Source organism: Nicotiana tomentosiformis, chromosome 10, assembly GCF_000390325.3.
Source record: "Nicotiana tomentosiformis chromosome 10, ASM39032v3, whole genome shotgun sequence".
Taxonomy (NCBI): Eukaryota; Viridiplantae; Streptophyta; class Magnoliopsida; order Solanales; family Solanaceae; genus Nicotiana; species Nicotiana tomentosiformis.
The window spans coordinates 3,450,416-3,475,207 of NC_090821.1; the positions used below are offsets into that span (position 1 = coordinate 3,450,416).

Below are 24,792 nucleotides of genomic sequence, written 5' to 3' on the forward strand. Positions count from 1 at the left end.
AATAAAAAGAGAGTTGGAACAATTTAAAAACAAGCCTAAGCCCAACCTCAATGAAATTGAGCCAATTAATGTCAGAAGTCATGAAGAAGTTAGACAAACAAAGATAAGCATTCACACTGAACAAAAACCAGATATGCCTTAATTCAACTTTTATTTGAACACAGAGATGTGTTTGTTTGGTCTTATGATGATATGCCAGGTTTAAGTGCTGACCTAATGACTTATAAGTTTCTCACATATCCTGATTTTCCACCAGTACAATAAAAGCAACGAAAATTTAAAATGGATATGAGTGACAAAATCAAAGAGGAAATAATGAACCAACTGAGCGCCAATGTGGTCAGAGCTGTCTAATACACCACCTGGGTGGCAAATGTTTTTCTTGTGCCAAAGAAGGATGGAAAACTAGAGTCTGTGTTGACTACAGGGACCTGAACAAAGTAAGTCCAAAGGATAATTTTCCTTTACCAAACATCCACATTCTTTTAGATAATTGCGCAAATCATGAGATACAATTGTTCGTGGATTGCTATGCTGAGTACCACCAGATTCTAATGGATAAGAATGATGCAGAAAAGATTGCTTTTACCACTCCATGGGGTACTTATTGTTACAAGGTCATGCCATTCGGTTTGAAGAATGCATGGGCAACTTACATGAGGGCCATGACTATCATTTTCCACGACATGATGCACAAAGAGATCGAAGTATATGTCGATGATGTCATCATAAAATCAAAGACATAGGATGATCACGTGCGCGATTTGAAAAAGTTCTTCGAACGTCTTCGAATGTATGACCTTAAGCTCAATCTAGCCAAGTATGCATTTGGGGTTCCATATGGGAAACTTCTCAGTTTTATAGTCAGCCGGAGAGGCATCGAATTGGATCCATCTAAGATAAAGTCCATTCGAGATCTGCCACCCCCGAAGAATAAAACTGAAGTCATGAGTTTGCTCGGTAGGTTGAACTACATCAGTAGGTTCATTGCTCAGCTCACAACCACATGCGAGCCCATCTTTAAGTTGCTGAAAAAGGATGTTACCTGGTCCCACCTGAACCTGGTAGGCCTTTGTTTTTATATCTATCGGTGATAAATAACTTATTTAGATGCGTTTTGGGGCAACATGATGCGACATGCAAAAAGGAACATACAATCTATTATTTAAGTAAGAAGTTCACCAATTATGTGGTTAAGTACACCCTTTCAGAAAGGACATGTTGTGCCTTGACTGGGGTCGCTCAGAAGCTGAGGCATTATTTTTTGGCCTAAACTACTTACCTCGTATCTAGAATAGATCCTTTGACGTACATATTCCAAAAGCCAATGCCCATTGATAGGCTTGCAAAATGGCAAATCCTGCTCATAGAGTTCGACATCGTCTATGTAACTCGTACCGCAATGAAAGCACAAGCATTGGCAGAGAATCCAGTTGATGATGATTACAATCCACTAAGCACATACTTCCCAGATAAAGAGGTCAACTCAATAGAGAAAGTAGTTCAGGACGATAGCCATGTATGGAAAATATATTTTGATGGGGCTGTCAATATCAAAGGAGTTGGGATCGGGGCAATCCTCATCTCACCTATTGGACAGCATTACCCTGCAATGGCCCGACTTCGTTTCTTCTGTACCAATAATACGGATAATATGAGGCTTGTATCATGGATCTGAAAATGGCCCTCGATCTGGATGTGCATGAACTATGGGTTATAGGAGATTTCAACTTGCTTATCTAGTAAGCCCAAGGCGAATGGGAGACTCGAGACATCAAGCTTATTCCATACAGACAATGTGTGTATGATCTGAGAAAAAGATTCAAATCCATCGAGTTCAGGTACATTATCAGGTTTCTCAACGAGCTAGACGATGCCTTGGATACTTTAGCCTCGATGCTCCTTTATCCAGGCAAAACCCATATTGATCCACTAGAAATCCAAGTTTTTAATTAACACGGTTACTGTAATACAATTGAGACATAACTAGATGGTGAACCATGGTATAATGACATAAAACGATTCCTGAAACAAAGGAATACCCAAAGCATGCAAAGGGAGATCAAAAAAGAACTATAAGGCAGCTCGATGTTGGTTTCTTCCTAAATGGGCAAATTTTGAACAAAAGGACCCCAGACCTGAATCTATTGAGATGCATAGATTCCACATAAGCTGAGCGGATCATGAGTGAAGTGCATTCGGGGGTATGTGGGCCTCACATGAATGGATACATTTTGGCGAAGAAGATTCTACGTGCAGGGTATTATTGGCTTACTATGGAGCAAGATTGCTTCAATTTTGTTTGCAAGTGTCACCAATGCCAGATTCATGGCTACCTGATTCACTCGCCTCCATCGGAGTTGCATCCCATATCCTCTCCTTGGCCTTTCGTTGCTTGGGGAATGGATGTTATTGGGCCAATCGAGCCAAAGGCTTCAAATGGGCATAGATTCATTTTGGTTTCCATTGATTACTTCACCAAATAGGTGGAGGCAGTTACTTTCAAAGAAGTCACCAAGAAAGCAGTAGTAGACTTTGTTCATTCCAATATCATATGTCGTTTTGGTATCCCAAAGACAATTATCACTAACAATGCAGCTAATCTAAATAGTCATCTGATGAAGGAGGTATGCGAGCAGTTTAAAATTATGCATCACCATTCTACGCATTACCGACCAAAAGCCAACAGAGTCGTTGAAGCGGCAAACAAGAACATCAAGAAGATTCTCAGGAAGATGATCCAAGGGTCCACACAATGGCATAAAAAGTTGGCTTTTGCTCTTTTGGGATACCGCACGACTGCTCGCATATCTGTTGGTGCAACTCCTTATTTACTAATATATGGAACGTAAGCTGTAATACCGGTTGAAGTCAAAATTCCTTCTCTCCGGATCATTGTGGAATCGGAGATTGAAGATACAGAATGGGTAAAGATCTGTTTGGAACAGCTGATGCTGAACAATTTGGGGCAACATCGGAAATCCAAGGTCTCCATTAAACAATATAGAGTATCTGAGCATCTCGGTACCACACTAACAGAATCGGTTCTTCGACAGCAGTGGCCATGAATTCAAACTACTCGGGGGATCAAGGCCACAAACCGATCACCACTTTGAAAACTCACTATATTTCCTTGTTTGAAGCAGGAGCAAAGTGGTGTAAAATGGCGATTCTCAAAGGACGAATGTCACCAAAGATAAGTTCCTCAAAATCTCCATTTTCTTTTATTTTCAGCATTCATCACTAATGTTCATACCTCCCATTTTCGTAGCTTAACTCAGACAGAACCTTTTCGCCTAAGGGGATCCAACTCATATTCCGGGTAGAAGTACTCTTCGCTCAAGCTGTTTATGTAGTTTAACTCAGGTAGTTTCTTTTTGCCTAGGGGGATCCAGTTCATATTTCCGGGTAGAAGTACTCTTCGCTCATGTTGTTTATGTAGCTTAACTCAGGTAGAACCTTTTTTCCTAGGGGGATCCAGCTCATATTCCGGATAGAAGTACTCTTCGCTCAGGCTGTTTACGTAGCTTAACTCAGGTAGAACCTTTTCGCCTAGGGGGATTCAGCTCATATTTCCGGGTAGAAGTACTCTTCGCTCAGGCTGTTTTATGTATCTTAACTCAGGTAGAACCGTTTCGCCTAGGGGGATCCAGCTCATATTTCCGGGTAGAAATACTCTTCGCTCGGGCTATTTTTGTAGCTTAACTCAGGTAGAACCTTTTCTTCTAGGGGATCCAGCTCATATTAAGGGTAAAAGTACTCTTCGTTCAGGCTGTTTTACGTAGCTTAACTCAGGTATAACCTTTTCGCCTAGGGGAATCCAGCTCATATTTTCGAGTAGAGATACTCTTTGTTCAGGCTGTTTTACGTAGCTTAACTCAGGTAGAACTGTTTTGCCTAGGGGGATCCAGCTCATATTTCCGGGTAGAAGTACCCTTCGCTCAGGCTATTTACGTAGCTTAACTCAGGTAGAATCGTTTCGCCTAGGGGGATCCAGCTCATATTTCCGGGTAGAAGTACCCTTCGCTCAAGCTGTTTACGTAGCTTAACTCGGGTTGAACCGCTCCGCCTAGGGGGATCCAGCTCATATTTTCGGGTAGAAGTACTCTTCGCTCAGGCTGTTTTACGTAGCTTAACTCGGGTAGAACTGTTTCGCCTAGGTGGATCCAGCTCATATTTCCGGGTAGAAGTACTCTTCACTCGGGCTAATTACGTAGCTTCACTCAGGTAGAACCGTTTTGCCTAGGGGGATCCAACTCATATTTCCGGGTAGAATTACTCTTTGTTCAGGCTGTTTTATGTAGCTTAACTCAGGTAGAACCTTTTCGCCTAGGGGGTCCAACTCATATTTCCAGGTAGAAGTACTCTTCGCTCAGGCTGTTTTCTTAGCTTAACTCGGGTAGAACCGTTTCGCCTAGGGGGATCCAACTCATATTTCCGAGTAGAAGTACTTTTCGTTGAGGTTGTCTTTACCTCTTAACTCAAGTAGAAATTTTTCACCTAGGGGGATCCAACTCATATTTCGAGGTAGAAATACTCTTTGCTCAGGCTGTTTTCGTAGCTTAACTCAGGTAGAACCTTTTCGCCTAGAGGGATTCAACACTTTATCAGTAATATAGGGCGTCAACCCTTTGTTACATTTCCTTTCAGTAATACAGGGTACCAAACCCTGGTTACATTTTCTCGCAGTAATACAAGGTACCAACCCTTGGTTACATTCTCTCTTTCTGATACAGGGCATCAACCCCTAGTTACATTCCTTTTATGTTTCCTATTGGTAATACATGGCACCATCTCCTGGTTACATTTTATCCCCGAGTACAAAGGTATCAAGCCATAATTACATTTCTCTTTCAGTAATACATGGTACCAAACCCTGGTTACATTCCTTCCTAGTGATATAGGGTGCCAATCCTTGGTTGCATTCCTTTTCAGTAATATAGAGTACCAACCCTTAGTTACATTCTTTCTCAGTAATATAGGGTGTCAACCCCTGGTTATATTTTCTTTTAGTAATACAGGGTACCAACCCCTGGTTACATTCATTCCTAGTGATATATGGTGCCAATCCCTGGTCACATTTCCTTTCAGTAATACAGGGTACTAGCCCCTGGTTACATTCCTTCTAAGTGATACAGGGCGCCAACCCCTGGTTATATACATTTCTCATTTCTCAGTGATACAGGGTGCCAACCCCCGGTTACATTCCTCTTAGTGATACAGGGTGCCAAACCCTAGTTATATTCCTCTTAGTAATACTGGATGCCAACCCCTGGTTACATACATTTCTCAGTGATACAAGGTGCCAACCCATAGTTACATCCCCTGGTTACGTTCTTTCAGTAATACAGGGTACCAGTCCTTGGTTACGTTTCCTTTTAGTAATATAGGATACCATCCCCTAATTCCATTTTCTTTTAGTAACACGGGGTTCTACCCCCTGGTTGCATATCCTCATATAGCTAGTTTAAACTACTGTCTCTGTCTTCCTTTCAACAAATTGGATAGTTTGTAGCTTTCTCTAATAACTCACAAAATTTTTCTAGTGCCAAACTGGAGCAGAAATATTTTGTTCGTTTTATTCATCTTTGATGGCTTTGCAGGACCCTGCCGTAAAGCACATATTATGGCGATTAAAGCTTGCAATTTTCAGTTCTCATCAGAAGAAAGAAAATTGTTGATCATAAGATAGTTGGAGTTAGTTTCGATAATGTGTCAGCAACTCGGCGTCTCAAGATTTATCTTCTCAATTTCGGATCAGGAAAGCAAGCAACTGATATTGAGTCATATTCCTTTTTTCAAAGAGCATCAAGATCCACTCTAAGGTCAAAACAAGCGAGCAAGTCAAGAATCAAGATTTGACTCCAGAAGACACATTGCTAGGAATTTTATAATCTTAGTTTGTAGATATATGTAGTTCTCTTCTCTTTTTATTTTAATGTAAGCACTCTTTTTCTTTTGATGTAAGCAGCAAGTACCAATAACAGTAACAACAACAACAACAATATCAGTCTTAACTTCAGTATCTGGTAGTCCCAGCTACCAAAATTTTTTCAAAACTACACTAACCTGATTCCTTTATAGCCAAGGATATTTAGGAAACCTCGGAAGCAAGGTTCGGTCACCTTTTTTCAAAAAAAGAATGCTTCAATTGGAGTGTTATATTAGCAAATTAGCAATGGCATTCACTATCTTTGCACAAAAACTCTCCATGTTCTCGAGCAAAGAGGGGCAGTTGTAAATGCCTAATTTTGCACTTCTTTTCTATGTTTATTATGTGTGTAAGTGTAGGATTTTTTAGTTGTTTATAGGTAATTAAAAGAGAATAGAAATGTGGGCTAAGTTTTGTTTTTAGCAGAGTTGGACCGAAATTGGCCCCAAAATCGAAGCCCAAAAGCACCTGGACCCGGTTCAAAATAAGGCCATCCCGTTGGAGTCTTTAAACGACGTAGTTTCATAGTGAAACTGCGTCGTTTCATCTGGTAGCCCAGATATTGACTCTCAACCGTTTGATCTCTCTTGATCCAATGGTCCACAATCAATCTCCCAACTAGGTATTTAAGACTTAGAGAGGTTGTAATTTTACCCCATTTCCTCCATAATTCTTCTTATCTCCTTCCCTCTTCACTCTCTCGCGTCCCCCAGACTCCTCCGCCATCCCCACGATGGCGACGCACGTCCAATCACCCCCAAACATTCACCCCCCTCAATCTCAACCTCCTCTTTCCGATTACAACCTCTAAATCCTAAAAATCCCTCCCAAAATCCACAAATCTACCCAAATTCGAAAAACCCTAGCCTCTTTTGTCCCCAAATTGATGAGGTTCCACGCTCCCTTTTCACATAAAACTTGCATATATGTGTAAGTCTTGCTTGGTTCTATCTCTTTGTATTAGTTTTAATTCCGAATTCCAAACTCCGGCGATCGGAATTCCAGCGTCCACCGTTGCCCACCCCTCTGCCACTACCACAGCTTCTCCGTCTTAATTATTTTCGAGCTAAAGACACTTGTTTCTTTTTGACAAGATGCCGGAATCTATTGGTTTAGCGTCTTCCAAAAAGAAACATGCACCTCGGGGTCGGACAACCACCACTTTGTATCCTCGGCATCATCTCGTTGCTCGATTCGACGTCGAATGTCTCAAAATTTGGTATAAACTCGAACTCGAAACCTTTCTTCTATGTTTCTGATTTTTGTTTCACCACTTTTCTATCATAGTTCTTTGTAGTGTATATTTTGCTAGCGATCGTTTGATTCTCATCTTTGTTGATTACATTAGTTTGTCTCACTAGTAATATGTTTGTGTTTTACTCTAAGTCGTTAAGTTTGAATTATGTTTTCTGATTTTGATTTAGTTTAAACTATTGAGTTCTATTAAGCCTTCACTAGTCAATACATGTATTTGCTTAATCTTTAAGTCTTTGATTGATTAATAGTTTAATGTTAAGTTTTAGTTATGTGTTTGTGGTATTTTAACTAAGTTCTAGTTATTTATTTTGGCTTGAAGCAAACTAGGTTTGGTATTAATTAGCTTAAAGCTGAATTTAGCTAAGTTGATCATGATTTAGGGTACAAAGTAGCTTAATTTTTAGTACTTGAGTGGATGAAAGTATATTTTCCTCCATGTTTTTGCCACTTTAGTTGGTTTGGACTGTCCTTTCCCTTTTGGACAGCCCTTGGACAGACTTTTAGCACACATAAGTGAGTCTTTTGGGCAAGTATTTTTGTAGCAAAAGTTAGTCCTTTTGGACAGACTTTTGGTAAACTAAAAGCTGTCCAAAAGGTGCTTTTGTTTCCTACTTAAGAGTTCATTTTCTCACACACTTGGACAGATCTTTCACTCTAAGTAAAACACATAACTTTGAGAGAAAAATTCAACAGCTGAAGCATCATTTAGCAACTGAAAATTGTGAGCTTTGTGAGTGACTTTTAGAGTGTAAAACTATTGAGAAAATAGAGCGATCGTTTAGCTAAATTCTGAGTTTACTAGTTACTAGTTTCAAGAGTCTCTGCTAGATTTTCTGGGCTGTTTTTAACACTGACTGGCTGTTGTTACGTGGATGTTTTTGCTGACTTTGTTTGCTAAAATTAGGGCTGCTTATCGGGTGGATTGGGCGGTTAATTACTCTTAACGGTTTGGCTTAACGGTTATCGACTTTTAAATGTATTAATCCGCTAGCCACCCGATAAGATATCGGGCGGATTGGTATCGGTTTAGCTCTTATCGGGCGGTTTATCGGCCTAATTCAATCTATATTGCATGCATTAATTGTTTGTTGACCGCCTAGCATACAAATTCAGAATAGAAAATTACACATTGAGTCCAGACATACATGTCTGTTAACGCCTACATAAGAATGATGTAGTGTGTCATGTGTTGTAGAGTGAAAAAAGTTGTGGCACAACACTGCTGTTCTTCTATTAAACATAGACAACTGACATTAGTTTAAAAAAATAAAAGCAGAGGTGATCCATAGACATCAGCTTAAACAATCTTGTTGTTGGGTGGGAGAATAAGCTAAGCTAAGCCAAGCCTGGGATCCTCTGATGCATAGTACGTAAGGATTCTGATTATTTAGGAATTAGGCGTTAGAACTTAGAGACAGAGTATTGGAAGAAGTGGAAGGGTTTTTGATATTTAATATATATATATATGGATAAAAATAAATTTTATATATATATATATATATATATATATATATATATATTCTTAACAGGTTAACGGATTATCCGTTAAGAAAATTGAATAATCCGCCCCCAAACCGATAAGCCGTTAATAAAAAAATTTCAATACGTTCCCCGTCCGTTAAACCGTTAACCCGATACCAATAAGCCATTAAGCTTCAGTTTCGGTTCGGTTTTCGATTTCGGTTCGGTTTTGAACACCCCTAACTAAAATTCAGTTCGCTCTCCACTGATATTTTCTTTTCTGCTGCCCAGGTAATTTCTTTAACTGTTGTATTACTTTCTGGATCAAGAGTGAATGAAAATGAAGTGATTCGAACCCTTTTAGTATATTCGGCACCTTGAAAGTATTATGGTCGTATGTGATCTGTATTCTTTTAAGTATCAAGCATATATAAGAGTTAGTTGAACTTTTTCTTTTAGTTAATGACATGTTTAAATGATGTTTAGGTTGTTGTTTGCTTCAAATGGGTGTAGGTTTTATTCTGATGTATTAAAGGAGATAATATGTTACTTTACTCCTTTACATTTCAGGATTTGCCTTAATGATGTTCATATTGTGTTTTAGGTCCAATCCTTTTCTGGAACATTTTAGAGCTTAAGGAAGCTTCAATTAAGGTATGTTGGATAAACTCTTCTTTAAGAATTGGAACCCCAATATCCTTGTAAGTTCCAAGATATTTATTACAAGTTGAGTATTCCGGATAAGTTTTGTGACAAAGATATATGTTTAATTTGTGTTTCAAATGCTCTCATGATATTGTATTATTAATGGAGGATGTGTTCCAAACGATGGATTGTGTATCTACGTGTTATAATTCCAAATCGTGATTAATGTGGAAAACTATTATGCCAAATTGTGTAGAGAATGTGATTGGGGTTATCCCTCCACCCGCATATATTGGGGTGAGGCGGCAGGGCCGCTTTGTGTATGAATTTGGTATTGTTGTTGCACCACCACCCACATGTATATATTTGGGTGAGGCGGCATGGCCGCTTTGTGTATGTATTGGTATCATTGATGCATTTCCACCCGCATATATTGGGGTGAGGCGGCAGGGCCGCTTTGTGTGAATTGAATTAGCCAGATATTAAGCTTGATCTTTAAGAGAGAAAGAAGAGAGTTTTATGTGTTAGTATTAATTTCGTTTGGTTTATGAGATTAGCGTTGTTTAGTTTAGTGCAAAGCTTCAACATGCTGTTTTATTCTTCTTCCGTGCATGTTTAGATTCACATGTTTAGTTAGATATTAGCCTTGAAGATGTATGCCAAAAAAGAGTTACCGATGAAGTAGAAGGTGATTTAGCAATGAAAAGAGTTTGGTTACCTCAGGCTATGGGAATAATAACTAGCTTCTCGTGTAGTCCATCGTAGTATCTATTGGTTTAATTGTTCGCTATGAAATTGAGCTTGAATATTTAGTGTTCTTTCTACAGTTTTTTCCCTAACAAGTTGTGTTAATTTTTGGGTTTAAATTAAGCCATTCTAGAAGACATGAATGTGTTGCAAGGATCATTATTTTAATGAAAGAGAATGTGGTTTAAGGTTTGGTAATGATAAGTGGGCCTTTAACCACCAAATTAATAAATTAAATAATGGGTCAAATAAGAGTAATATCAGCAGGCCCGATCCTAACTAAGCTTGTTGACCCATTCCTTTTCTTCTTAAAAATTAATTAGCTGGCCCATTTTCTTATAATAAATTTCAGCAGTTCAATAGCTCTAAAATCTATAAGCTAGCCCATTTTTTCTTTAATAAGAAGTTGGCCCATTTCTTTAAGATAGATAGAGTTGGTCCAATATCTTATTTGCATAATTTTTTCCAACAATAAGACTAGAAAATAATAATAATATTTTCCAACATAATTAACTCGTTTCCTTATAAGTAATTAATTTAAACATTAGGTAATTAGTAGGCGCGCTTTAACTTTTTTATTCACGGACTCGCTTGCGTAGCATGATGTTTAACACTTAATAAATTAATTTAATAATTTCAATAGCTTAATTAATTCTCAATTAAATTAGCCTTTCACTATAATCGTGAATTCGCTTGCGTAACGCGATAGTGGCATTTAATAAATTCCTAAACTAATTTTCTCAAACACAAATGTAGTAATTTCTCAATAATATTATAAATAATTGATTGTCATGATTTCGGATTTGCTTGCGAGGCGCGATTATGATAAGTTAATTAATTTTATTTTCGATCACGCATTCGTTTGCGTAGCGTGGTCATGATAATATAATATTCTCCAAGTCATTCTTCAATAGTTCTAATAATCGCATCAATAAAAAAGTACACAGGTAAGACACGAAAATCAATAAAATACATTTTTATCCAAAAAAAATATAAGCCAAATGTAGTCAATAAAGCGATCGTGCTAGAATCACGGGACTCGGTGAATGCCTTACACCTTCTCCCCGGTCAACAAAATTCCTTACCTGGACTTTGTTATCACAGACCAATAATAATAGAGTCAAACATTCCTTTGACTAGGGATTCAAATAAAAGGTGACTTGGAACATCGAAAAAATTAAATCCAAGTGGTGGCTCTGAAACAATAAAATAATCCCTATTTCAAATTGTCACTTTAATTGGAAAACTCTTTGACCCACAACAAATCCATAACACATATCTTTTTGGGGTAAAAAGGAGGGTGTGATAATTATCAGTCCAAAAACTAGCTAACCCATGTTATTTTCACTAAATATTGGGTAGCTCTTTATCTTTGGGATATTTACACAAATAGCTGGTCATATTCATTATTTACTTTTTCTAGCCATATAATTAGATTATACACAATTATACATATATTATACTTCCATCGGCTATTTCTAGCTTAAGTGGTTGTGTGGGCGGCTATTTGGGTTAATTCTTCTTTATCTTTCAGTAAAAATTGGATGGGCTACCCACCTTTTGAATCGACATTTAAAGTTTAACCGTTGCTTGAACATGTATATTAGCCACATTTCAATCGCTTAAACTAAAAATAATCGATGAATGTATATCATATATATATATATATATATAAAATAAAAATTAGTGTATAATCTATATGTACAGACTAGAAAATAAATAGTGAATCTGGTCGGCTATTGTTGTAAAGATCCCAAAATAGAAGGGGCCCGTCCGGATGCAATAATTGGGCCGAACCCCTCCCAGCCCATTGATTGGGACATGCGAAATTGCGAATCAAATCCAAATAAGGGTTATATTGTTCCCCAAATCCAGGTTCATCTCAAATTTCTTTCTCGGTCAAGTTCACACCCACTACATCAATCTCAAGCTGCGAATTTGCTCCTCCTCCATCTCTTTCTCCACCGAATTCGAGTTATAAGGTACATGTGAATTATGTTAAGCTGCATCTCTTTTTATCTATCTCCCAGTGCATAAAAAGAAGGTTTCGGTTTCCGATTTGTCATAGTTATTTGTGATTTATACAATTAATCTACACTTTTATTTGTTTTCCATGTGATAATAGCTACAAACATATGATATTGCGAATCTGCTTTTGCATTCACTAGTCAATTTTCTGACTATTTCTGTTATTAAATATAATCATTGATTAGAACGGTAAAATTATAAAATATAGCTTATTCAGTTCCTTCACACCTTTAACAATGTTCTTATAGAAGTATTGGTGGGCAGAGTTCCCTGGCATCGATGCTGGTGGGAGGTAGCATATACCCGGTGGAATAGTTGCGCCCAAGCTGGTCAGGGCACCACCATCATAACAAAAAATTTCTAATTCACTTTTTATTTTTAAACCATATTAATTCAAGCATTGGGCATCAATTGGTTAAAAAAAAAGAAAAGCACTAGCTTATTGGTGTAGTAACTAGGAGAGGTTTAATGTTACTTGTAACTGGGAAAATAGTTTTAAGTTTTACCTCTTTACAAACTTGAGATGGATTGAAGTTACATCTAGACTTTACTTTATGAATTGTGATATTTTCCATGTTTGCCCGGTTTGAAAATTTATTTTGGTTAAAACTGTATATTTGTATTGACGATGCAGGAAATTGATGTGATAAGGGAAACTAGAACATGACTGAAGAAGGAAGAGTTCACCCCGATTGTCGAAATGCATCCAACCCTTATCATGAATGCAGCGATTATTGCTTCAATATAATAGCTGCAGCAAAGAAGCAAATGAGCAAAGCTGAAACAGGTTAGAGCTGGTTTTTAATTTACAACCCTGGATTTCTTTGTATTTTTGGCGCTTATGAGTCAACTCACAAAAAGTTAAACCATTTAGTTATGGCTGTCTGCACTTACCCAAAGAGCCAAAAAAAAAAAAAATTAAAAAGAATATGTTTTGCGCATTGTTTTATGTCTTTATTCCGTTGCTGATTCTATACTGCTTGCACAAGTTTAGATACCCTGTCGCTGAAGCTACTGATGGTTGTTTTTTCACCTGGAATTTTGTGTTCATGGTTTTTACGGGACTAGAGATTAGGTTCACAAAAGGCTCCTTGGTATTACTAGGTTTTTTTCCTTGTAGATAGCTGTGGTATATTGATTTGATTCAAGTATTTCTTCAGAAAGTTGTAATGAGGAGGGAGTTGTAGTAGAGCACCAATCAAAGAAAAAGTAATACTGGATAGAGAGTGACCAAGCAATCTTTGCCGGTAAAAGATGGCAAAGTGAGAGCGTAGGGTGTTAGCTGGTTGAGAGACATATATAGCTGTGCTGTCTCCTGCATTACTGAGGTCAAAAGAGTTGGTAATTGGTGCTTAAGGTAGTGAGGTGCTGGAAAATATGGGTTGTCATGGTTGCATTGCTGGAAAATTGACATCCCTAGATGGAAGGGTGAAGCTTGAAGTGTTGTTTTCAAGTTTGAATCTTGTTGAGCAAATGCTTTACATGGTTGCAGTACAATGGCTATAGATCTTGTCTAAACATGTCCTGCCGTATTGGGGAAAAGTAAATAATAGTGTCAGTAGTAGTTCATGGAACGGGGAAGAGTAAGTTTTTGTGAATGCTGCGTAGGAACTCCTTGTAAATGTGTGATCAGTTCTGTCGTATTAACAGCATTGAGTTGAGAAATGGGGATCTATATATGCTGAAGTGAACTTTATCATGTCAGCAAGAGGTTAAGCCACACACTTCATTTTTGGTTGTACTTATATGTGGCCAATGCTTAGCTGAAATGTGAATTCAAATGGTGTGAGGTTGCTGAGGACACCAATCTGAACTAATGCTAAGATTTCTTGGTTTTCTTTGAGCTTTTAGGGATTGACATGGATTGACAATCAGGGCTCTGAGTTTCCCCCTAATATGATAAGCTCTACCCTTCCTAAACCTCTCCTCCGCCCACAAGGAGCCCAATAGGGGCTCCTTTTAAAAGCCTATACCTCTATTATCATCTTTTAAAAGTCTTTCTTTATTGGTTGCACGAAGAAAACTATACTTGAAGCAAAGACAGCATTTCAAGCATGAACTGTTGGAGATTCTAATGTGTTAGGTTTAATTAGTTAAGCTCACATAAGTCTTTTCTCAAGCATCTCAGTTTGCTAGCACTTTTATTTCTAACGAGAGCTAAAGCCTAATGTTTGCTCCTTGGAATGGCAAATTTGTTATATGTATCTTGCCTTGTCTGACCTTTTTAATGTGCTATCAGGTGTATTGCAAGCTAATACTGTTAATGTTCGGCCCCACTCGGTTCTGAGTTCTGATAGGGGCGAAGTTGCACCTGATGAAAGGGATGATGTCGAGAGGCACAATGATGCAGATGATCAAGATGATGGGCGGGGTAATATGGGAGAAGACTCCGCAGATCTCACTGGGAGGAAGAAAAAGTTATTCGAATTAAGGTTAAAAATGGTAATTGCAAATATCCTTCCTTTCTGTTTCTTTAGAAAGCAATGCCCGCATTCAGTTAGCTTGTCTATTTAGTGTTTTTTTTCCTTGTTTTTTTTTGTTCTTTATGGTATCCTGATCAGATTATTTATATTCTAGCTTGTGGAATTTTATGCAGAATGAGGCAAGAAAAGCTAATCAAAGTGCAATGGTAGCAGAGAAGAAAAAAACAGAAGCTCCACCAGAGTCTAGGGGAATGTCCAAGCAAAAATGGATCGAGGAAAGGAAGAAGAAAATTGGGAAGTTGTTAGATGCCAATGGATTAGATATGAGTAAGGCATACATGCTAGATACACAAGAGTCGGCGGAGTCAAAGTATAAGAAGTGGGAAAAGGAGCCAGCGCCAGCTGGTTGGGATGGTATGAATGATTTTTCATCACTGCTCTATTTGTAGCCCTCCCTAAAGGGCAGCCCGATGCACTAAGCTCCCGCTATGCGCGGGGTTCGGGGAAGGGCCGGACCACAAGGGTCTATTGTACGCAACCTTACCCTGCATTTCTACAAGAGCTGTTTCCACGGCTTGAACCCGTGACCTCCAGGTCACCTGGCAGCAACTTTACCCGTTACGCCAAGGCTCCCCTTCCCCACAAAAAAAAAGAATAAATAAATTAAATAAATAAAAAATAAAAGAAAGAAAAACTTTACATGGTTATTGAAGCTCACACCTATGTAGCATAAAATGTGTGTCTGAGATAAACTCACTTTATTTTGCCCAAAAGAATCATTGTCTGCTTAGTTATCAAGCTTTAAATGGTTCAATACCCTAAGCCTTAGCTGCTCAGTGAGATTCACATGTGATTCTTCACTTTAAAATGGTCGAGGAGGAAGTAAATTCTTGGTCATTCATTGGTATCAACTCTTCAAACAAATGGCAGTATATAGGGCTTTTAGCATGCACAATTTAAGCTGTATGCCTGTGTTTTTGGTATGAGACAAGATTACCTTGTGACTTCGTGTTCTCAGTATGCTTCATCTACTTTAGAGTTTGTATAGACTTGATAGTATGACATAGAGAAGGAAATATTGACATGAGAGAGCTAATTGATGTGTTCACTGTGTAACAGAAGTATTATCCAGCTCTATGATGGATTTCATAGGAATGGTAACAATTGGAATGTGATTTCAAAAGAGCTGAGAGTGTTTTAGAATATATTTTCACATAAGAGACAAATCATCTACAATTTGGTGAGATTACCTTTGTTTTCATGTTTCAGCACTATCTTTGGAGGAAGTGTGTGTGTCCTGCTTTACACTTTTACTTTAGGAGTATGACAACAATTGCGGTGCATTTATTTGTAAAAGTTTTTGCTTAATAAACCGGCGTGCATTTAGATCTTACACCAACAACAATAACTACTCCTCAATCCCAAGAGTTGGGGTTGTCGGTATGATTCCTTAATATCGTTTGGGTCCATAATCTATATGTTGTACTTGAGCATTATCTGACACTAGGGGTTTTCTAATATATTCTAGTGGTTATATCTCTAATATACTGAGGGTGTTGTAGCAAGCACTAGTCTTCTAGTTGGTATCACCTATATGGATTTTTAACTTCTATTGGTTTCTATCTTTTGCTATATCTGCTTGAATTTCAAGATATTTTTTATCTTATATTTTTTATCTTTTGAGATAACTTCTTTCCAGGTGATTTTATGTCTACCTCTTCCTCTTTTCACACCTTCAATCATCATGTTCTCACATACCGAAACCGGTGCATATGGAAGTCTACGTAACACCTGGCCAAACCATCTCAAGCGACATTCTCTCATTTATCCTCTATGTGTGTCTTCTGACGGATGTGATCATTTCTTATCTTATCTATCTTGTTTAACTCTACATCTATCTTAACATTCGCATCTATGCGACACTCATCTTGTGGATATATTGGGCTTTAGAGGCCCAACACTCACTCCCATACAACATTGCTCGCCTAAAATTCAGTCTATAGAACTTGCCTACTTGCCTTTCACTTTTGTAGGTATCTTCCTATCACATAACACTCCTATCACATAACACTCCTGTGGCACTGCTCCATTTCAACCATCCTACTTTAATGCTATGCATAACATCTTCATTTATCATTCCATTCTCCTGGAACATTGAGCCTAGATATCTAAATAGTCTATATTTAGGTACATCATTTCCATCTAATCTCACCTCAAGTTCACTCCTATCTGGTGGTCTAAAATTTGATGTGTCTAATTGGACAAGGTTTACATTTGTACAGTTGTGGCTTGTGGTGTTGCGACTGGGGAAAAACTAGGAATTAGTTGGATTCCTTCAGTTGATAAATTCTAATATTCTATCGTTTTTAATTTTTTTTTATGTTGATATATATAACTGGAACTAGAGCTATTTTAGGAGAAATTAATCATTATGTGTGGCTATGATTGTATATTCTGGCAAAATTTTCGCATGTATTTGCTAGCCTTGTATTATCTAGCTTGAATTTAGGTAGAAGATGGATTCCGGTCTATGATGCTGTAGAGCTACAAAGCTTGAGCAGTAGTAAATATGTGATATATCTTCGGGCCTGTGATGATGCATGGTAAACATATATTTTCTTAAAGTTCAATCCCTTATCTTGGAATATAGCTGACCTTCATTTTACCTTATATTTTTCTGGCACTTTGGAATTTATGGATTGTGATGCAGTTTTATATGGTGAAGCTGAGCTAATTTCCTTCCCTCTCTGTGTTATTTTCATTTTTCAGTTTTTAATCAGAAAACGCTATACAATGCATACAAGAAGCGGACAAAGAATGTTGCGGTTGATCTAGATGAGTACAGTAAAATGAAGGAAGCTGACCCCGAATTTTATCGAGAAGCTTCAAGTCTCCAATATGGGAAGGTAGGTGCTTCAGCCATGATCCCTAGTTTTGTTTTTTATTTATTTCAGACTTTAGCAAAGAGGTTCCCTACACTAATATCTTTCAACCGTACAGGCACCAAAATTGTCAGAGGACAAGATAGAGAGGATGGTGAAGGAGCTCAAGGACAGGGATGAGAAGCGCCAGTCATTTAGTCGGAGGAGAAAGTTCCATGAAGAGAAAGACATCGACTCTATTAATGATCGTAACGAGCACTTCAATAAGAAGATTGAGCGTGCCTTTGGAAAATACACCTTGGAGATCAAGAATAACCTTGAGAGAGGAACTGCTTTGCCTGATTAAGGTATTAACATGTCATGTCAACGTGTACTTTTCTGTATTCTAGAGTGCAGTCTTGTGGTGGGGATGCTTGTTGATGCTGTTGCTTTCCTGTATGATGATTTCAGTTAATGTCAATTACTATCTCTCAACCTGATGCAAATGCTTCGTGGTGGTTGATTATGGTTCATATTGTAAATCCAGTTATTTGCAAGGAACTTTTTTAATATAAACCAGATAACTGTGAATATCTAAAATCCCCTCCTCCTAAATGAAAGGGTAGAATAGGGATACGATCTATTAAAGGTATGAGCTTTTTTTCTCTGACTGGTATAGGATTATTATTAATCCTTTAACAAATAGTCAAGAAGTATTTTATCTTTGCATAGACGGACACTTGTAATGAAGAATTTGCATTTCTCAGCAATTTATGCATCCAAATGAAAAGGTAGAGGAACTTATTATTGTATATGCAGTGCATTGGTCAAGTCCATTTAGGTGCAGCATCAGGTGCTTAGATTTGCTTGGAGAAAGGAGTGACCGAGTGGCGTAGAGTGATTATTATGGTTTGGCTGCATTTTACAGTAAGTTTTCTCCCGCAATTGGTGAGTTTGTGTACAAAGGGTTTCCCGATGTCAGTTCTTGTTTGCTAGACTCGATTATTCGTGAGCAGAACAATTATTTGGTTATGCTATTTTGGGTTTTGCTTTAACTGAAGCTATTGCCTTGTAGGATGCTGGTTTCACTAGTTTTCCAAGGCATTTTGCGAAATCCTTTATTGATGGTGAATAAGTCTCACCTATGATTGTGATGATTTAAGTAGTGAGATACTGTTTCAATTTAGATGACACGCTTTCCTTATTAGTCCGTTCAAAAAAGAATGACACATTTCTACAATTGGAAATAATTCAACTTTAAACTCTTCATTTTACCCATTTTATTCTTAATGAGAAGCTTTTATAACCATACAAATGTTATGGCCCCACAAAGCTTTTACCCCCTTAAACTTTTAAGACCACAAGTTTCAAAAGTTTTTTTTTTCTTCTTAAATTCCGTATCGAGTTAAACTACATTATCTAAATTGAAACAGATGGAACGTAACTAAGGTGTCTTTATAGTTCTTGTAGGCATAGACTTGAGTAATGCGCAGGTGGAGCAAAGATTTTTGAATTACCAAAAGCCATTAATGTTAACAGCTGGAGTGCGGCTGAAACTAGGTGTGGCAAAATGATTAAAAAAAATAATTAACCATCCATATTATTCATTAAAAATGAGTTGGATAATAATTTTTTTAAAAACGGATCAAATGTGGATAAGAATCATATTATTCATTTAGAAAATTGATAACTAATGGATAACCAATAGATAACTAATGGGTTTTAACTTTTACATTTGTAAAATTTCAAATTGGGGGTTCCTCAAGTTTGGAAGACTGAATTCTCTCAAAAGTGATCATATTCATGAAGTTGTGGATAATATGGTAACTATATTATTCGTCGATTAACCCGTTTTTTATTCGTATTAAATATGGATCGGGTCGAATAATTTATTCGTTTTTTCATTATCATTACCCGTCCCAATATGACCCAACCCGCCCGTTTGCCACCTCAAACTAACCATGATCAGCGGGTCATTGTACCACACCACTAGGCATATAACAGTTACATTTCTGCTTTCTTGCATGGCGTTACCAGGCAGAAACTGCAATTAACGACACTGGTATGTGTTGTTGTAAAACTGACAAGATAACCATGGCTTTGCCTTGCGATAAATTTACTTTATCTAAGTTTGGATTAGCAGTAATTGTTCACTGTATTACTCTAAGTCTTGACCTAATTATTGGAAGTGCAAAACGAACTTGTCTGGTTTCCGCCAATTCTAGTTGAAAATTCAAAATAATGCGAATAAGCAGTTGGTTGGCCTAACAAAACTGATTGTTAGAATACGTCTCGGATAGGTAAGAGGAGCTACAGTTCTTTTGCTTTTGCACCTTCCATGTGAGGCTACAGGAAAGAAATTACAGTTCTCGAAATTCCCATCTCTCTTATCTTTAATTTTCTTAACCTTTTCGTTACCGTTGCTGTTTTTTCCCTCACTTAGTCCTATTGTTTGTATTCAAGTCAAAAAGAGGCCAGGCACTTGTCATGCCAGCCTGCTATCTTTTGTCAGATCTTTCCAGACCCAGATAAGAGAGAGAGTGACTAGAGAGAGAGAGAGAGAGAGAAAACGGGCCCCACAGCATAGAAGGGTATCTTTGTTTCTTTGAAGAGACACGTGGCACCATGGAATGTGGCAAAATAGTCTCAAAGATCAATAAAGGACGAGCACAATTGAATGCATCCCTTTATATGACAAAAAAAATGATTCTATCAAGTGGCTCGATGCCCAAATTGAATTTCCACAAAAGCTTAGCTAAATACAATTTTGGGGGAAAGATTCTCCATTATTACAATAGAAGTGACAAGAGAATTGTTCGACAAAAATTAGTGATACAAATCATACTTTATAAAAAAGAATCTGCTCCTAAATGATTTGCTTAATAATTATTTATGCTTCTTTAAACTTGGGTTAGTACAATATTAGTATAGTACAAAGTTCTGCCTTTCATTTTTCCATATCCCACCAATCCCTTCTTTGATTAGAAGACTTCCTCCATCTAGTCGGAGAAAAAACTTACTCGGATATACGTTAAATAAATCCTTGTTTTTAGTTATATGAGCGTATCTAAAAGAATACTACGTCATATATTCAATAGTATGGTGTTAATTAGGGAGCGCAATGATTCGGATAAATCAAGCCGACCTAATCTGACTCCATTTATGGGATTATACTGCTTGCGTTTGTTGTTGTGGCTAGCTAACAGTTCCCACACACTCAGATCATGGTTTTGAGTGCTGAACAACGTGAAATCATTAGGGATATGTTTGGTAGGGCTTATTCCGAAATTAGCTAACACCTATAATTAAATATATTATAAATACAATCTCAAATTTTAAACTAAAATTATTATCTTTATCGAGGAAATGAAAAGAGGAAAACACCACCAACACTAGTCATACCAAATAAATACACATCCAATGCTAACATTAAAGATTAAACTGTACCAAACGAACAAAAAGAGAATGGTTCGTACATTCCTCATACACAGAATCAAACAATTAGACAAGAAAAATTTTGAACTTGTGAAGGCAATTTTCTTCTTCTCTGGTTGTGGGTAACTTTGCTCAATTGGTTGGGTTGCTGCGGAAAGATCCCAAAGCTTTAACAGCTCCTGCTCTCAATACAAACTGATAGTATATTGCTGCTATCAAAGCTCCCACAAATGGTCCAACCCAGAAAATCCACTGCAATATATTCCAAAAGTAATATGAAATTATGTTTGGACATGCATTTAAAAAAATATAGTAGCTTTTGTGAGGAGAAATGAAATTTTACTAGAAAAAGTAATAAAACCACTTTTCAAACTTGAAACTCATATTCAAAAATATTTTCAAGAATTTAGTCAAATTTATAACAAAACAATATTTTGAAGATGAGTTTTAAAAAAAAAGTAAGAAAAATTATGGCCAAATGGGTCCCAAGGTGTATGTGTTGACGATACAAAAAATATTTACAGAGACCCCTTTAAAAGGTTTACATGAAATAAATGGTCGGTGATGTACTATTATATGTTAAATTACGCTGATGGTATAAAAATCTCATAAGTTAAATACTTTCTAAAATAATAAATACACTTACTTGGTCATCCCATATTTTCTCTTTGTTGTAAATGACAGCAGCTCCAAAGCTCCTAGCAGGGTTGATACCAGTTCCAGTAATTGGGATAGTTGCCAAATGAACCATGAATACAGCAAATCCAATTGGCAGAGGAGCCAAAACCTTCATTTCCAAATATAAAATACTTTATATTAGTATTGAAAACTCAAAACCACAACTCCATTACTGCACCACTATTCATTTGTGACAATAAATTCAGACTTAATACACACAAACAAAGTATTTTCAAGATTTTATACTTAAAATTCAAGATTTGTCTAGTTGTTAGAGGAACTTACAGGGACGTGAGAGTCACGTGCACTTCTCTTGGGGTCAGTAGCAGAGAAAACAGTGTAAACAAGAACAAAAGTTCCAATAATCTCAGCACCCAAAGCTGTACCCTTGTTGTAACCAGGTTGCACAAAGTTAGCACCTCCACCTTCTAAGTTATAGTAATGTTTCATAAAAGCCTTAACGAAACCAACACCGCAAATAGCACCAAGTGACTGTGCTATTATGTATGCAACAGCTCTTATCAATGACACTTTCCTTGCCAACAACAAACCAAATGTCACCGCTGGGTTAATATGACCACCTGCAACAAAAAAGCAAATACACATCCGTTAGCTGTTTCTCGGAGCCAAGATTTTAACTTTATGACTTCTAAATTTTAAAACGGCAAATTTAAGAGCTACTAACTGAGTTCTAAATTTAATATTTATATATATTTAATGAATTTCTTAACACAAATATATCGTTTGAGCAAAAGTTACTGATTCAATCGAACCGGCATTTATGCAGCTTCTAGCTCCGCCCTGCTTAAATGGGTGTTTGTTGCCTTCAATCTTTAAGATGTTTAGCACTTACGCATGTAATTTTAAAATTATCGTTAATTTAGTGCCTAAATACTAAATTTAGTTGAACAGTTAGGATCAGGGGCGAAACTGCATGTCTTAAAAGGAATCAATTGACCCGCTTCGTCGAGAAAAATTACACTGCATAAAAAAATAAAATATAAATAAGTTTTAGAGATATATAATATATATATACTGAAGTCGGGATATATTTTTCAAGTTTGAACACACTTAAATTATTGGCTTCGCATATGTTACATCTCCCTTTGTATAGGAGGATCTAGTCATTTCTAGCACGTTTAAAGTTGGCCCCGTACCATGTATGCATATAGTAAAAATCTTATTAGTGAGTCTAAATTCGGTATTCGCCTCGAAAAAGTTAGGTTATTTGTGCTTACCAGAAATACCAGCAGTGCAGTAGACAAGAACGAAAATCATGCCACCAAAAGCCCATGCGATACCAAGAATTCCAACACCATCACAATGGTCAGCGGCGTTCAGCTTCTTATGGCCAATGACAGTGGCGACGGTGACGTAAAGGAATAGAAGAGTGGCAATGAACTCAGCAATAACAGCTCTGTAAAAAGACCATTTGGTAAGTTCAGCCATGTCAAGAAGAGGAGCTGGTGGAGGGTCAACATAGTCTTTTCCATGTTGATGAGTTTGTCCTTCCTCAATTACGTCCTTTGACATGTTTTCTTTGATGAAAGTAAAGGTACTTCTGCTTAGAAGTTTGCAGTGAAAGAGAGCAGAGTTTTTAAGTTTTTGGTTTTCTGCTTTTGTCTGAGAAGAAGGTGATGGGTTTGTGTTAGCTTTTATGGGTGGGGGAATGAACGAGGATAAGGGAAAGGGCATTTTAGGAAATACAAGTGAAGGAACAACGAAATATTCCTGTCAAGAAGATATCATTAATGTAAATCCTGATGTTATTAGTTTAAATTATAGTGGTTTCTAATTATTGTTGTGCATTTGAGTTTTCTTTAACAGAGATCTTTACATTATCTAATAATACACCTTTGATGTTTATTTTAATTTTGAATCAAATTAGTCTAGCTGCACTAGTATGTACTTACCTCAACTATTTCACATAGTACTCTTTATGCTTCCATTAGTACAAATATCAAATAAATCTACCGGCTTAGCCAGATGGAATAATGTCTCGTTCTATTTTATATCGGCTTAAATTTAAATCCTAGTCTAGTGATTTCCAATTGTTGTTCAATTGAGTATTCTTTACTCGCTATCTTTAGGTCGATGAAATATATACAAGATAAGTTTTAAAATATTCTTAACGATTGTGATACATGTATTAATAAAAGATAGCATATATCCAATAATATTAGTCGGAGGTGCGCCTACTGTTTCCGACATCACCGTTACAACAAGAGAAATGTTTTTAAGGATTGAAATTGATGTATGTTTGGACCAATAAACTGCGTTAGGGAGTGGGATTAGTGGGGGATGGGTGGGACAAGAGAGACAGCGAGGCCATGTGAGGGCTAATTATCTGTTGGTCTGTATTGAGTTGTTTTTGTAGGGACTTTTGTTTTCTTGCCCGTTTCAGCCTGGCAGCCGAAAAAGCCAGCCCTATCGGCTATGGCTAACCCTCCTTCCCTTCTCTCTCTAACGGTCGCATATTTTTTGTCCACTTAAAGCACAACAATAAAATAACATATTCAGTGAGATTTAATATGTGACGCCTCGGGAGAATAGGGTTTATGCAAATTTTACTGTTACTGATAAATGAACTTTGAACATAACTCAACCTCAAAAACAAGCTTAAGATGTGAGAATTGCTCAAGTCCATATAAGGAGATCACCTAATCCTCTTCATTGTCGATGTGGGACTTGACACCCCCTCTCACGCCCAAAACTGGACATCTGGAGCATGGATAATTATAGGGGCCCAACATCGGAAAATCGGGTTGTGTCCTGCTCTAATACCATGATAAATGGATTTTGTGTCTAACTCAACCTCAAAAACGATAGCTCAAGAGGTGAAGATTGCTCAAGTCCATATAAGGAGACCACTCATCCCCTTTATTGTCGACGTGGGACTCAACACCTACCTTATATGAGGTAGAGCGGCCTTTTTTGGATAGACCATCGGAATTTTTTTTAAACAGGTTTGAAAAATACAAAAGTAAAAAAGTTATGATGAAAATACGGAAGAAGAAAAATACTCCTATATTGCCGGCAAAAATAGTAAAGAGAACCAAAATAAAAGAGACAACAGTAATAATAAAACTGAAGAATAAGATTACTGGAATTACTAATAATAATACTGATAAAATAAATAAATTTTACCTTTTTGGCTTTTTCTCGATACTTAGTTTAAAATCTGGAAATAAAATTGATAGATATTTACTCAAGATGGAGTATTAATTTAAAAAATGACAACAAAGAGTTGCTAAACTCTCAAATTCATTTGAAACTTAAAATCCACTGCTAAATTTTCTTTTTAAAGCGAAAGAAGGTATAGAGT

General features: G+C 37.1%; 2 protein-coding genes and 1 long non-coding RNA gene across 5 annotated transcripts in view; 1 reads left to right on the forward strand and 2 right to left on the reverse strand.

The window, feature by feature from the left end:
- Nucleotides 1–24,792, reverse strand: part of LOC138900465 (uncharacterized) — a 181,508-nt gene that overhangs the window by 151,424 nt on the left and 5,292 nt on the right. The gene's annotated exons all lie outside the window — the stretch shown is intronic.
- On the forward strand, nt 11,877–18,628 carry LOC104095954 (uncharacterized). Of its 3 annotated transcripts, XR_004506984.2 has the most exons (8): nt 11,877–12,024; nt 12,705–12,857; nt 14,310–14,512; nt 14,667–14,907; nt 17,263–17,399; nt 17,494–17,722; nt 18,174–18,281; nt 18,430–18,628. XR_004506984.2 is itself a non-coding variant. In XM_009602205.4 (7 exons), exons 2-6 carry the CDS (start codon nt 12,734–12,736, stop codon nt 17,719–17,721), a joined length of 933 nt encoding a protein of 310 aa, XP_009600500.1. In that variant the 5' UTR covers nt 11,877–12,024; nt 12,705–12,733; the 3' UTR covers nt 17,722; nt 18,174–18,628. The 3 variants fall into 3 exon arrangements, 2 of the variants coding, with proteins under 2 accessions (XP_009600500.1, XP_070043332.1); XM_009602205.4 differs by having other exon boundaries at nt 18,174–18,628; XM_070187231.1 differs by lacking the exons at nt 18,174–18,281; nt 18,430–18,628 and having other exon boundaries at nt 17,494–17,954.
- LOC104095955 (aquaporin PIP2-7-like) lies at nt 20,722–23,177 on the reverse strand. Its single transcript, XM_009602206.4, has 4 exons — nt 22,706–23,177; nt 21,753–22,048; nt 21,436–21,576; nt 20,722–21,041 (listed from the first exon to the last, which is right to left on the reverse strand). The coding sequence occupies exons 1-4, from the start codon at nt 23,160–23,162 to the stop codon at nt 20,922–20,924; spliced, it is 1,014 nt and encodes a 337-aa protein (XP_009600501.2). The 5' UTR covers nt 23,163–23,177; the 3' UTR covers nt 20,722–20,921.

Excerpts from the sequence above, each read along its gene's own strand:
- LOC104095954 (XM_009602205.4), top strand. The coding sequence starts at position 12,734 with ATGACTGAAGAAGGAAGAGTTCACCCCGATTGTCGAAATGCATCCAAC. Across the intron at positions 12,858-14,309 it reads AATGAGCAAAGCTGAAACAG|GTGTATTGCAAGCTAATACT; the intron begins GTTAGAGCTGGT and ends ATGTGCTATCAG. Across the intron at positions 17,400-17,493 it reads CAAGTCTCCAATATGGGAAG|GCACCAAAATTGTCAGAGGA; the intron begins GTAGGTGCTTCA and ends TCAACCGTACAG.
- LOC104095955 (XM_009602206.4), bottom strand. The coding sequence starts at position 23,162 with ATGCCCTTTCCCTTATCCTCGTTCATTCCCCCACCCATAAAAGCTAAC. Across the intron at positions 21,577-21,752 it reads CACGTGACTCTCACGTCCCT|GTTTTGGCTCCTCTGCCAAT; the intron begins GTAAGTTCCTCT and ends TTGGAAATGAAG. Across the intron at positions 21,042-21,435 it reads AGAAAATATGGGATGACCAA|TGGATTTTCTGGGTTGGACC; the intron begins GTAAGTGTATTT and ends AATATATTGCAG.